The 15,463-nt window shown below is 39.0% G+C and overlaps 1 protein-coding gene across 2 annotated transcripts in view; it reads left to right on the top strand.

The window, feature by feature from the left end:
• LOC145985452 (spondin-1-like) overlaps nt 1-15,463 on the top strand; it is a 67,617-nt gene that overhangs the window by 17,886 nt on the left and 34,268 nt on the right. For both annotated transcript variants that reach the window (XR_014441423.1, XM_083119514.1), the window contains exons 2-6: nt 3,015-3,214; nt 5,393-5,627; nt 7,678-7,822; nt 9,797-10,000; nt 13,322-13,445. Coding sequence is in view for 1 of the 2 variants with exons in the window: in XM_083119514.1 (XP_082975640.1) it covers nt 3,022-3,214; nt 5,393-5,627; nt 7,678-7,822; nt 9,797-10,000; nt 13,322-13,445 (901 nt within the window). In the remaining variant the exon portion in view is untranslated. The remainder of the gene's footprint in view (nt 1-3,014; nt 3,215-5,392; nt 5,628-7,677; nt 7,823-9,796; nt 10,001-13,321; nt 13,446-15,463) is intronic.

Here is a 15,463-nt window from a genome sequence, read left to right as displayed (position 1 = left end):
CAAACGGAGGGTGGCCGCAATACAGAGTATTTCTCCGTAGTAAACGGCAAGACCATTTCTCTCTTCAAATTTAAAAGCTCGCAGCAATGCCATTGTCCTTACGCCGTCAAAAGACAAGTTATGTAGTCACATACGATGAGAATTATGAAATCTAATTGATTTGTTTTCCTCCTGTAATTAAATATAATAAATCGATATGTATGAATTACAAAGTAAAATAGGCGTAGTTACTTTAAAATATCTTACCTTACTGGTACATAAACCAAGTTTGTAATAGGTCCAGGAATTTAAAATAAATTCAATTCCGGTCCAGGAGAGAAAATCAGCGTGTAAATGGGTTCTGGACCGTAAAGAACCTTTTTATCTGTAAAGTATTTTAATTCGGTCCAGGAACCTTTTTCCCGATCAATTTAAATACGGTTCAGGAACCTTTATTCCAGGATCAATTTAAATACGGTCCAAGAACATCATTTTCTGAATGAATTTAAATACGGTCCAGGAACCTTTCTCCGGATGAATTTCAATTCGGTCCAGGAACTTTTCCCGCATCAATTTAAATACGGTCCAGGAACATTTTTTCAGGAACAATTAAAATACGGTCCAGGAACCTTTTTTGAATGTAACAATACGCAACTTGTACCGAATCCAAATTGTACGAGAAAAAAGGTTCCGGTCCTGCAGCGGAACTCAATAGAACCCATTAGAATTTTTGGGTTCCTGAACCTTTAACAACTCTGACAAACTCGAGCCTCGTCGTTTTCGTGGCTTGTACTTATCTTGTTCTGGTTTCCCCATAGTACACTATCTACCAAAAAGTAATTGGGCACCTGTACAAAATTGTTGTTTGGTGGTGCGAACCCTGTTAGAACCTCGTGGAGCCACCTCTTGGTAGTATAACAGCAGCCACCTGTCAGGCATGCTCTCGACTAGTTTGTGGAAGAAGTCCATGGGAATAAGTCGCCATTCCTCTTCCAATATCTCACTCGGTTGGACAATGGAATTTGGCCGCATCTCCCGAAACCTCACCCGCCGGTCCAATGCATCCCAAAGGTGTTCTATGGGATTGAGATGAGGGCTCTGTGCAGGCCAGACCAATCGGTGAACATTGTTGTTGGCATACCACTGCATAGTAGCTTCCGAAACATGGCACCTAGCTTTGTCATCCTGGAAGTAACAGGGGTCCATTCCGTAAAAACGCCACAAGGTTGGGAGCATTTCATTGTCTAGTATTGAACAGTATGCCTGTGAGTTCATTGTGCCACGAACAACCACCAGTGGTCCCACAACGTAGTACTAGAAACAATCCCACACCATTACTCCACCATTACCAAATTTCCTGGCAGACACTATACACTCTGGTAGAAACCGTTCCCCGGGTAGCCGCCACACCCATACACGTCCATCAGATCGAAACATTGTGAATCTCGACTCATCACTCCACAGAACCGCTTTCCACTGCTCCAGTGTCCAGTTGAGACGGTCCAAACACCACTTGAGACGCTGAGCTTTATTCACTTTGGTGATATGCGGCTTATGTGCCGCTGCTCTTCCGGAATATCCGAGTTGGTGGGTCTCTGTTCGCAATGTTCCATTATAAACTGACGCCCCTGTTGCTGCCGTAAATTCCTGTTTGATGGTAGCCATCGGCTGTGTCCTGTTTTTAACAATTTCACGTTTTAGGTTTCTCCGATTTCTGTTAGTCAATTTTTTGGACGCTCGGAACGTTCACCATTCTCACAATGTGCATGCACCTTCCACTTACGAAGCACAAATGCTATTGTTGATTTGGGCCTGTTTAACTTTGCGGCTATGGCCCTGCTAGGCAGCCAACTGAGGTGGCAGCCCACAATTATGCCCTTATCAAGGTCTGATAACTCTGCACTACGCGCCATCACTTTCACAAGTGGTTCTCTTGAGGCCAAACCAATCAAATTAGATACTAAATTATTCAAATTAGATACTAAATTAACCACCAACATAGGTGCCCAATTACTTTTTGGTAGATAGTGTACATAATATTCTTTACTGCTAACAACATTAACTTAATGTCCTTATTGTATAATGTAACTCGAATGATTACGCCGTAAACAATACATACGAGTCAGGACACATACATAAAAAAACACCTTGGTTCACTGACATCTTGACACATAACGCAACGCTATCGCGCCAAGCGCTTCGCATGCAGTGTTGCCAAGCCGGATCCACATAAAAAAGCTAAGTTACCTTAAATGGAGCAAAAAGTACTTTGGAGGAACTAGATTTTCGAAGGTGCAATAAACTAACGGTAATTTTAGGTATCAATTGGGGGGGGGGGGTTACCATCAACTTTAAAGGGACGACAATTGACAATTTATTCTTAGTTTTCAACGTCTAGATCGATCACTACCACCCTCTCTCCACCGATGGTCGTATGGAATCGAAAATAAAGGATACTCGGGGATCAATATTACATCTTCACATCAGCCAAGTCCTAGAAAAAAATGGCTGAATTAGATAGGAGGTGGGTAGCAAGTATCATGTGTAAAATGCATATTCAGGGAGAAAAGGTTCGTTAAATTGTCAATTCCTTCTTGGTCTGTGAGAGTCGGAGCTAGTGATGGCTCCATACGGAGGGGGCTGGAGTCCCCAAGCTCAAAGCTTAATTTTCAATACTTGAATTTTTATCGACACGTTTTCAAACCAATAACATGTATCGTAAATTAGATTATGTCTCGTATCAAGTTACCCAAAGGCCAACAGGTAGAAAAACAACGTAAAATAACCAGGACTAAAAAACCTGAGCTGGTTTGGGGATGAGACTAAATTTACAGCCTTCGGGGAGATGGAAACCGATGATTTTATTTACAAACAGAATTTACTTACTGCATCTATTTTTCCTGACAAAACAAGTCTGGAATTTTTGCTTGTTGCTTTTACTGCAATAGTGCATACTCTATCTTCTTTTTATTCATTTTTTTATTATTTCAATGATTTCAAACGTATTTATTCTTAAAAGACCTTTTTGTTTCCAGTATAACCATGCAGATTTCCACAACAATATTATTTCTGGTATTAGCTGCAATTGTAAGTCCAAGCTATTCATGGAGCTGTAACCGTGAGCCGAGGAATCCCTCGGCGAGGGATCCCACGCCAAGGTCACAAGTCAATAATAAATACAGAATTACAGTCAGTGGTAATATAGAGAAATATATTCCAGGCCAACAGTACATAGGTATGTAAATAATTTATCTTTATTTAACTCAAAATGCTTTACTTTTTCTAGCTATTAATTCAAGTAAAAAGGAATCCTTGGTAAGTCATGCTTTACAAATTTGTAGTCAACATAAAACATAGCATAAAACATGCACAAAAAACTAAATATACAGGGTGACAAGAAATAACCCGTACAAAGTTTGGCGTATTCTGCCAAGAATGTAGTGTACCGTAGCCAAATAATTCTTGTGTTATTGGATTCTCCGTAGTCTTTTGTAACTGTACCTGTTATTTCGGCTTCATAACGATTACTTTCTTTGTGTTTCAAAATGTCAACCAAATGCAGTGCAATTTTGGAACTGTGGCGTCAAGGAAAGCGTCAATGTGAAATTGTTCGTTTGCTGGTTGTTCCAAAAATGACAGTCTCTGACGCAGTTCGGCGATTCAAGGAGCTCGGCCATGAAGGCGACCGTCCCGGAAGAGGAAGAAAGCCTACCGTCAACACGTCCCAGAACCGCAAGATCATCAAAAAAGCGAGTTCAGCGAAATCCGAGGGTCTCCATGAGAAAAGTCGCACTTGAGATCGGGATCAACCGCGAATCGGTGTGGCAAATGGCGAAAAAGAACCTCAACCTCAAGGCGTACAAGCTCCAAAAAGTTCAGCTTCTCACTGACAAAAACAAGCGCCTGCGACTCAAAAGATGGCGCCTTCTGAAGCGCCGTGCCGCAGGTCAGCGATGGGAGTGCATTCTCTTCACAGACGAGAAGCTGTTCACCGTGGAGCAGGCGCACAACCACCAAAACGACAGGACCTGGTCTGCAGAGGCTCCCGGTACCTCAGCAATCGTCGAACATCGTCAAAATCCTCAGTCGGTCATGGTGTGGGGCGGAATTTGCGCAAGCGGCAAGATGTCCCTGGTTTTCGTGGATCAAGGGGTCAAAATCAACCAAGAAGTGTACCGCCGCGACATTCTCGAGAACGTCGTCCTTCCGTGGGCCCAGCAGCAAGGGCGAAAATGACGCAAGCGTGGTGCAGAACCCATTTTCCGGACTTCATCGCATCGACGGAATGGCCGCCCTACTCGCCGGATCTCAACCCAATGGACTACAGTGTCTGGTCGATTTTGGAGGCCAGGGTATGTGCTAAACGCCACCACAGTTTGGAGTCGCTGAAGCAATCGCTGCGGCATGAGTGGAACCGATTGTCGCCCGAGGACCTGCGGCCCATCGCACAAAATTTCAAAGCCCGTTTGGACCTCTGTATCGCCGCCCAGGGAGGCCACTGTGAAACCGGCTGAACATCCTGTTCCTAAGGTCCCATGTCATTGTTCTTCAGTGTTGTTTTGCTCAATTGTTTAGGTTTAATATAAATTTATGATCACAAACATTAGTACGGGTTATTTCTTGTCACCCTGTAATTTTAAATATAAGAGAAACATTTCTTTGAGATCGGTTTATCTTTTTCCTTAACAATAAGCAAAAAAGTACTCCATGCTTCAATATTAGAACTGCATGCACTCTACTTCTCTTAATAATTTCAATTTCCTTGGAAATCTTTCAACACTGGGCTTCAGTTTTCTTTAGTTTAATCATATTTTTGTGCACTAGTTAAAGTTTTTAAACCATTATGTTATAGAGATTAGAGATAGGAATGGTTGAGGAAAGCACTTGAAGTGAAAATATTAGCTGGGAAGATGTTCAGTTGAGCTTTGGGTTTAGCTTGTGGATGCTCCTTAGATTTAACATGGTGACGAGTCAGCTGGGGGATGCCTTGTGAAAATTTTGCTAGCTTGAGGAATAGCACTTCCTCACTTTGAGCACTGGTAGACGGTGCGTTGTGCAGTTGAAGTTGAGTACATCTCCACAGTGACAGAGTGCATTTATCACACAATAATTGTGCATAAGACACAAATCTCCAGCTACGACTGAGGCCAGACGACCGCAAACAACCAAATGATGTCTTCCCCCCCCCCCCATGTGTGCGTGTGTAGGAAGATGATTTGATAGGGATGTATTAAACAGTATACTCCTTTCATTAATTAAAAAGTAATAATATATATGCTAAGATAGTAAAATTCATGAAATTTTGGCTTCTTTCCCCTCCACAATAAAGATGACATAAGATTATGTTAGAACTTCAAGTACTATTGGATTTAGTTCATGAGTGCTATTGTTTTTTCTCTCTTCTTCTTTTCAGTAAGTCTCGAGGGAGAACCTCCATTCACACAGTTTGCCTTAGTTGTGGAGCCTCTCTATGAAAGAATAGGAATTTACTGGTCACCTGTGGGTATGTTCCACACATATGACCCTGTGCTTACTAGATTTAATGAGAGATGTCCAAATATGGTGATAGAGGCATCTCTTCAAAGAAAGAATGACATTCACATCTTTTGGACTGCACCTCCAAGAGGCAGCGGCTGCGTAGTCTTCAGGTAAGTAATTGTGTAAATAGAGATGCAAAAACTGCAATGAATAATCTTCTAGGCTTTTTTTGATGTTTTGCTGCATGTAACTATACATTAAAATTTTAATAATATGCAATTGTTATTATTGTCAATACATTGTGGAAAATGTACACTCAAACAGGTTTGCACAACAATGGACAATTTTGAATGTATTGTTTCAAGATTTTATTTTTAGTGGCAATGTTGAGTGACATAAAGTCTGTATTCATTGCCATTAAGATGACAAGTAATGATGGCGTAACATCAATTACTAAACATTGAAAGAAGGAAAAGCAATGTATAGGGAAAACTTCAAAACCTAATCCTGGGATTAAAAAGGGAGAAAATTGAAGCAATGAATTAAGTCTTAAAAGGGGCCTTCATGTTCAAATACAATAATTTGAAGCCTGAAATATTGTTGGCCACAAACTATTATCTTCAAGAAGTAATTAATTTTTATACCTTGAGATACCTGGCTTTAATATTAATCTTCCTGAGGAAAAGATATAAACTGATATAAACACGCATATATTGATCTCCAGCTTTCTCCTTTAAAGGTTCACCTCCACTTCCTGCCAACTACCTATTGTAAAGATACACCATTGTTACCACTTCCAGCACATCTGACAGCTCTTCCTAACAAACCTATTATATAGCTCCAATCGGACCCCAGCTGCACAAGCAGCTTTGAAATTCCTTCCCAACAAGCAGATCAGAATCCTTCCAGCTGACAAGGAGTCTATAGCCGTGGTTATTAACTCTTCTGATTAAGCAGCTTTCCAACTCATCCACCGCAGCTGACTTACCCTCCACCCACTCCACTAACTCCACCCTCGTTCCTGCCAGTCCCATACTCCAACTTTGTACCTACTCCTGAAGATCCACAAACCAAACCCAGGCAGCTCCATAGTGTCTAGCTACAATTTATCCACCAAACATATATATCAACTGTCGACTCCCAAATACAGCTCTTTTAAAGCACTGTCTTCCTATTTCTGTTACACCAACAATTTCCTGTACATAATCAAAATCTTACCACCATTTCCACCCAATACTATCCTTGCAACGATCGACGTCACCTCTCTGTACACCAATATTCCTTATATCCATGGCTTCCACTCCATTGAGTCACAACTCAACAGCAGACCCAAACCTCAGAATCCCAGCACCCACTTCCTGGTCCAACCAGCCAACCTTGTACTAAAGTATAACAACTTCTGCTTTGAAGACAGACACTTCCTCAAATATGTGGTAGAACCATGGGCACCAGAATGCCCCCTGCCCCTCACATGCCAACCTTTTCATGGGAAAACTTCAGCAAGACTTCCTGGACTCCAAACCCCAGAAACCGCTCCTCTGGTTCAGATTTACAGATGAGATCTTCATGTAGAACTTTCCATGAAAAATGCAGGCTTTGCCGTGACTCGACCCTGGGTCTCTGGCATAATGTGCCGTTGCTCTACCACTGAGCTACTGAGCTGGCCTGGCTTCGCCTGATATTTTGCTGAAGCTTGTTCAGTGTACATCTCCTGTGTGTGCCAAATCTTAATAAGATCTTCATGTTTGGACACATGGGGAACTTTTTCGTATCAACGCTCCTGAACCAACCAACTCAATCAGTTCAGCACGCTCAAATTCAGCTGTCATATTCCACCAGCCAAGTCACCTTTCTCGATGTAAACGTATATGTTGCAGGGGTCAGTTGGGAATCTCCATAAAACTTATGAACCTCCAATTCTTTCATTTCTCCATCCTTAACACACCAAAAAAGCCCTCCAATTCTCTGTGGCCCTCGCAGGACTACACTTCAACTCCTCCACCACTTCCCAGCACAACTACAAGCAATGCTTACACCAAGCTTCAACCAACCATGGCTGCCCTTCCACCCTTGCAAACAAACAAATAACCCAAACCACTTGCCATTCATCCCACACCCCAACAAAACATCTGACACCAACCCTCCTTTGTTAGTAACACAATATCACCGAGGACTCACCAAAACCAAACATATCCTGTTTATATTTATTAATCTCTACAGAGCAACTGTGGTAGAAAAGGAAGGAAGATGGTACATGGACGAAGGACCATTGAGTTTAATGTTATGTGAAGATAACAGAGAGAGTGGCCATGACAGAACTCCACAAATTGACTCTTGTTGTGCATGTGAAGATGCTAAATATGAGGTTAGTATTTTGACAATATGCTAAATATTTTTCATATAACTTGCCTGTAGTTTATCAAAATTATAATTAGGATCCCCTTAATTTAATGACTAATGATGTAGCCTTGCTATTAAATGATTCCAGGTTATATTTCTTCAAAATGTAGGTCCAGCCCCCAATTGGATTATTTGAGCATAAAAAAACTTAAAACAAACTTTCATAAACTTAGAAAGGGGAAACGTATAGAACCATTTTCTTCACCGTGATATTAGTGCCATTTTAACTATGCAAACAAATATAAATTCCCCATCTTGAACTGCGATTTCTATAAACAAACAAACACTAATTTGGCAACATTTCAGAAAATCAAATGCTTCCATTGTCACACTTTTAGGTTTTATTGTAACCCAATTTTATCACACTGTTGCACCACATAGCATATCAAAGTTGAAATATTCTTGTCATGTCAACCGACAAAGCTTGCTTCAAGTTTGTTTCTGTATGTTCTAAGCTTGCAGCAACTTTGAATCAAGCGAACTACGAGTTATCACACTTGGCACCAGACATGTCACATGATGCTTGTTACACTTGCTCGTGCAAGCTAACACAATCTTGCTTCATGAAGAATATGACACAAGAACCAGCTCACATCTTTGACTAGCTATACACAAGCTCGCTTGCTATCTGGAGCAGTAATATAATTTGTGCATGACACAAGTGGCCTATTGACTCGAAAGTTGATCCAGTAAAGACATGAAAATCAGAAACTGCGCCACGAGTGAGTTATGCCATGTCATGCCTCTACAGCTGCAAGCAAATAACCGAGTACATTTTTCATATCCCAGCTGCTAGGGCCTCCCCTATGGCGCAGTGGTAGCGTCGTCGCCTTGTAATCAAGGGGTCCCGGGTTCGATACCCGGTGGAGGCACAGGTTCAGATCCCACTTTAAACTGTAAGTCCAGTCCCGATTAGCCTTACTGTGCATAAAGTGGACTTAAAACACCAAATCAAATCAAATCAATATCCCAGCTGCTGAGGAAAAGAGGTGCCAAGTGACTCACAAGAAGAGGAAAAGCAGGTCTCCGTGGTGCAGTCTTTAGCACACTGGGCTACAATGTCAGGGGTCTCAGTTTCAAATCCCAGCCTGGACATGGGTGTTCTGTTCTGTGTGATTTCCTTCATCAATTTCATCATATTGTCACTAATCCTCATCTTCGCGATTAGCCAAAAGTGGAAGAAATGCAAAGTAAGTAAACCAAATCAACAGTAATAAAAAGAAGGGAAAAAGAAAGGAAGTGGCATGTCAGTGCAAGAAATGTGAGTTTCCCTCCATCTCCCTTAAATGCTTTGAAGTGTGCTACACAAATAACTATCTGACACATTCTCTTCTACTATAAGAATATACATTTGTCTCAATAAATGCAAAATTTGATGCCAATATGCAGAGTAGTCTTATTTCTATGTATTATGTAAAGTATTATAGAAAATGCAGTGAAGGATTTTTAAATCAGAGTTAAAGGAAATTTTCAGTGGTGAAAATTTGGAAACTAATGGGTTAAAAATCATTACTTTTTATTTATTTTAACACTGAAAATGTAGAACAATATTTTTGGTTTGAATGTTGTATGTATATTACTACTTAACAGATGCATATTTTTATGTGCTTACTGCAACGTTATCATATCACATTCAATTTATTCAGTGCTTGAAGTGAGAAATGTTAGTTGGGGGAATGTTTGGTCAAGACATGTGGTGAGCTGAGGGTATGCTCCCATGGTTTAAAGAGGTGGCAATGAGACAGCTGGGGAAATGCTTTGCATGCACTGCATTTAGTGTACATGAAATATAAGTGTCACATTCTAATCCTTAGTGACAAGCTCAGGCTGCTAATAGTTAACAGATTTATTTACTTGAGGTCCAATTTAGTGTTATGAATTTATTACCTAACAGTATAAGGTAGGAGGTGAATGGGCTAACTGAATTAAGTTTCCCTAGATGGCGTTTGAAGGCCTTTGGTCTCGACAAATGCACCCAAAGGACTTTCCCAATGTCTGGACAACTGGCTTTAGCGATGTCATTGGAGCATCTCACAGAGCTAACTATTTATTCTGGGAGCAAGGCAACAGAGCATCTGAAGGCCTGAGAGAGCTTGCAGAGCACTGCGATACAGCTATGTTAGAAGTGGAGTTCAAACATCAGGTAATCTGTTTTAATATAATTATAGTTGATAAAACATGTTATGTAACATGCTTCTTCCTTTCTTCATTCTTGAGACTCCTCACAAGAAAATTTCAAGACATTTTTGTCTGTAAGTGTAAATATTTGCTTTCAAATTAAGAAATATCCAAGATGTACTCTATTTGACCCGTCCCATATCATTGTACAGTCAAGGACATTTCTGGGTTGTAATGATCCCACTGAAAGACATTGTACGTACTGTACTATGCATGATTTAGTGGATGGAATCAATCAATCAATCTAATGGAGAAAGTAACCATCTATACATATTTCAAACAAAAATTTAGTTCCTACTTCACCTTTGATCTTGATATTCAAACAGAACAAATCAATGTCCAAGTAAGACAATAATATTTTGGAGACAAACTTCGAATCAATTCATGCACGAAAATGCACCGAGTGGTTTGGACAGTATATGATGAGTACAGAGAATCCATGACATGATTAATTCCATGTGCAAGTGGACAAACAAGGTTAATTCATTTTTATTGAAAATATCGCTTTTTATATATGTAATTAAAGGGAAAACTATGCAGAATTTCAAATTATTAATACAAACATTAGTTTCATGGCTTTTAAATAACATATTTTTTTTAAGCCCATTACTATTTATAGTAGAAATTGGATTTTATGTGTGGTATTTCCACTTAATTTAATTTCATTATGATACAGTATTATACCATAAGAAAACTAAACTAATTCAAAATTCGTTCTAATTGTCTCATTTATTCTTTCTATATCTTAAGCTCGCAAGTATCCTACTTTATTTCTGAAACAAACCTTAGTTTGAAGAATCTATTTATGATAATTTTCATAGCTTTTACATTGTTCCATAATCCTACTCATGCATGTCACACCCGTCATAGGCAAAAAATGTTTATAAAAAAAGTATGTAGTAATATTTTTAGGAACTAAAAGCATCTAAATGTCAAGTAAAGTTTGTTTTGTGAAAATATAATGAAATTGTTTCAGTAAACCCAGATATTTCACAGAGTTTTCGGAAAGACTGGGAAGGTCATGAAGTCACATCTCAAGCAGGGGCGATTCCTCCATGTAGGAAGTGAGGAACTTCCTACAGTTCATTTATACTCGCTTCCATTTCTCTACATTTTAGGAGTTTAATAATAATAATGCCCGTTATAAAATTATGAGCTCAATGTACGTACAATTGACTAGGTTAGCTACTGTCAAGAGTTGACTGGTGGCGCTCCTTCCAGCCGCAGCCAAAAGACGGACACACACGCTTTGCTGCCCCGGCTGAGGAACCTCGCTGGGGTTCCTACATCAGTGGTGCCAACCCCATCAAAATGGTACTAAATGTAGCACAGTTTGATCTTTGTTGGCCCCTAGCATCCTGCTTTTGGCATAATGGTCAAATCTAGTATAATCTGCAAACGCGAGTCCCTGGGAGAGGGAAATCGAATTCAAAGGAATAGGTTTCCAGGAAATTGAAGTAAAATTACGTTCAAATCTTATTTATACTTCACCAGCAGACTTGTTTCAAATAAAATGGGGTATGCACACACAGCGACATACTTTTTTTCACAACCATGCGACGATCCATCATCCTCTATCTTTTCTTTATCCTGTTGATTTTGTTCCTGAGGCGATTTTAAGGCAGTAAATCTATAGAAGGTTGGCGGTAAACAAACCATTTTCTCAAACCGTTTCAAGTTCTATGATCAACCCATCTCGCTGTTGAGCCATTCTACACAATGTTGTGTAGTGAATAATAAGTAACGCAAGTTCAAAACTCGAAAAATATATGCATAATTGAACTTAAAACTGTAGTTATCAGAAAAAAGTAATTAATAATAAATCCTAGCACAATTTAGAAGCATTTATCGTAATTTCAGAGTTTAAGCAGCACTTTTAATTATCCTCAATCTACACGACTGGGAGAGGGGACAAAATCGAAATTCTTGCAAAATATGAAATATCGTCATGTATTTTCATTGTTTTTTTATAGGTTCACATTAAAAAATTTCATAGTTCAAGGGGGCAGGGGCCCCTTGCTGTACCTTGTGAGCGGGCCTACAGGTAACATTCTAAATGCAATGAATAGTACGAGCGATTTGTGCGACTATAATTGAACGCATTTTTCAAACCTTCCTCAGTTTACCAAAACTTCTTCCTATACTTCAAAAAAGCCACCAGTCGCCACTGATCTGAAGTGTCACACCCGTCACAAGTACAAAAAGGGGAGAAATATTATGAAATTTCATAAAGGAAAATGAAATTACATGAGTCAATAGTGTTACATATTTGAAGGTGCTGAGAAAATACTTTAAAAACAAATGTAAATTTGTCTGAATGTCAATGGAGTTGCCCCTCTCTCTAAAGTCAGACCCTAAGTTATGCTGCTGTCTCAGAGTTTATAACATTAAATTCTACTAAGATTTCCTTTTCTTTTTATTTTAGCATGTGCAATCAATCCATTATGGAAATCTGCTACTTCATTTCAATCATATAATTAATTGTAATAATAACTTTTGTTTCTCAAATGGCTGAAATTGCACAGTGGTTTGGATCCCACATTTTATACTGTAGGTCCATTCCCGATTAGCCTATCTGTGCATAAAGTGGATTTAAAAACTAAAATGGCTGAAATTCTTTAATATACTCCGTGCTTTGATGTACTGCAATTATGATACATCTTTCGCGAAAGCCAATAATGAAATGTAATGAAATGTCAGTTATATAGATAAAAGCAACAATATTACAACAATTAAAGTACAAGGTACTGTGGTTTTTTATGAAAGCAACTAGTAGGAAACTAAATTTAATGCTATGGTTATTCTTCATTTTTACCTGTATTGTATGATTATCATTTCATCTCATTATGAGTTCTGGGTTTGATACCCAGTGGAGGACCATAGTGGTTCGGATCCCACTTTAAACTGTAGGTGCAGTCCCAATTAACCTTACTGTGCATGAAGTATACTTAAAATACCAAATCAACCAACCAAATCATCTCATTATGAGCTCTTTAAAAACATGTGCAGTATGTTGAAACATCGAACTACACATATGGAAGAATTTCCATTAGTGAAGAAACAAAAGTTATGATAGTTAATTATAAGATGATCATTTGTAAAAATCTAAACTGTTTAAATCACTTATCTTCAACTGTTTTGTCATGTTGTTTGAGGTTTTCTTTCATACAAGCATTATTGTCATAGTAAAATAATTACAAAAAATGTTTTTGAACAATAATCATCAAATACAATGTTCGCTTTCTAATACAATTCTCTCTAATAATTATATGATTCTAATTTGCAGAGTGATAATATACGGACCATAATAAAAGCTAAAGGAATTAAGTACCCAGACCTACCAGGAAGTACATACTCTACATTCACTGTAGATCCTGAACGCTACGTTATTTCTCTTGTATCTGCAATGCGTAAGTACTATTTACAGTATGGTGAAGATGATGGAATATGGAATAAACACTTTCATAGTTAATACATGTGTTAATGCATGAGTGGAGTGTGTGTATGTGTCAGTTGTGACACTTAGTTTGAGGCTTTATGGGAATATTTCCACACTCTTAAAGGGAATCATCAATGGTGCCAGTTACAATATTGCCAATGCTCTCAATTGCAGATGAAGAAAAGTAGTTTACTTAAAGCCTGCTTTATCAATGCAGAGGTTAGCTGGCTAGATGAATGAAAATTAAAAGTCACTAACAAGGACTGAACCTGGGATGCCTAGAAATATAGTTCACTTAAACGCTGCATACCATCAGTAGTAATTCCTGTCTAAAGGAAGTTCTGTGATTAATGATTAAGCCTATACTGTGGAAGATTTGTAACTTTCTGTTAAACATGTATACAAAATCTCAACTAAATCACTTTATCAATAATGCCCAAACCATTGTGAACACCCCCACACATTTATACACATATTTGTGTGTATCCTCCATTAGTTTATATTTTCTAAAATATTTAATTATTGCCATAAAATATTCTACATTTTTCAATCCATAACTACTGCAAGAAAGGAACCACAAAATAAATATAATAAATTTTGAATTATCTGGAAGATCTCCATCTACAGGGAGGGTTCAGATAGAATGGTCTTTTATGCATATGTGAAACCAAGTGAGTGCCCAGGGAAAGGATCAGGAGGGGTTTTATGTCCATTTCTCTTCAAATATGTACTGTAATGCCAGTGTTTTGGAAGTCAAGAGTTACTTGCAATGTAACTAGTACCCAGGCCCGTAGCCAGGCAGGGGCCGGGGGGGGGGGGGGTTCAGCCCCCCTGGCATCATCGTCAGCCCCTTTTAGCATTGTCGTTAGCACTCAGTCATTAGATCAAACTATTGTATAATTTTTGTGGTGACAAGTGAAAATGTAGACAGTGGATAGTATGTGGTCATAAATTGACGAAAGGATAAATTCACAGAACGAAGATCAGCTATCACATTCCTTCACCTTGTTTAAGAACTGAAGTCTAAGTAGTGGAAAGTACAGGGTGTCTACAAATGATTGATAGCGGTTTCATGTTGTTACTGTACATGTATTATTGAACGTATCACGAAGTAACTTTGCAGTTTTGTAGAGAAACTCAACAAGTTTTGTGACACATTACAAATTATGGAAGTTTTCTTTTCACCGTGGTGCTGCTGAGCATATTCGTGACTTTCCGGAACTCAATGCTTCCTCTTCAGCGAACAACCATTACAGAATACAGCATCTTGACATGTTAGAAAATTGGCTCAAGCCACAGTTGTAGACAGACATTGAGAACTTTATCCACCAGTTGGATAGTGCTCCTCCCCAGTTCCATCACGGTGCCCACAAAATCTTAACCACCAGAGTATCAAACCTATGGGTTGGTCGTTGTAGAAATGATGATCAACAACTGCTGTCATTGCCTCACTGTGACTTTTTGTGTGTGTGGGGTTATGTGAAGGATCCAGTGTTTGTGCCTCCATAACCGAGTGATCTAGCAGAACTGCAGGCTCGTATCATCAGTGCTTTTTGATTGAATTGATAGGTACATGTTTCATCGCGTTTGGGAAGAACTTGATTATAAAGTTTATGTCTGCAGAATCACGAAGAGGGGTCATATCAAACACTTGTAATGTGTCACAAAGGATAAATTCACAGAATATAAACTTCATCTTGTTTATGAGCTGAAGTTGAAGTAGCGGCAAGTATTTAGAAGATTCTCTGGACTATAGAATGTTCTTTCACAGAGGAGCTTCTTTATCCGTACCTTTGCTGCCCCTGTTGCGATCTCCCGTTTAGACAGAAATCTGTGACTTTGATAATGGAAAAATTGAAACAATGATGTCATCATCCACATTCCTTCCATATCTGCATCAAATGTCAACAGTTCCTAAGTTTTGGGAACGAAGGGAAGTTTTATTCCTTCAGCTGGGGGTGGAATGTACGGTAGGCACTATGATTGAAT

This window comes from Lepisma saccharinum, chromosome 3, assembly GCF_977018435.1.
Source record: "Lepisma saccharinum chromosome 3, izLepSacc3.1, whole genome shotgun sequence".
Taxonomy (NCBI): Eukaryota; Metazoa; Arthropoda; class Insecta; order Zygentoma; family Lepismatidae; genus Lepisma; species Lepisma saccharinum.
This window is presented reverse-complemented; position numbering and strand designations above follow the sequence as displayed.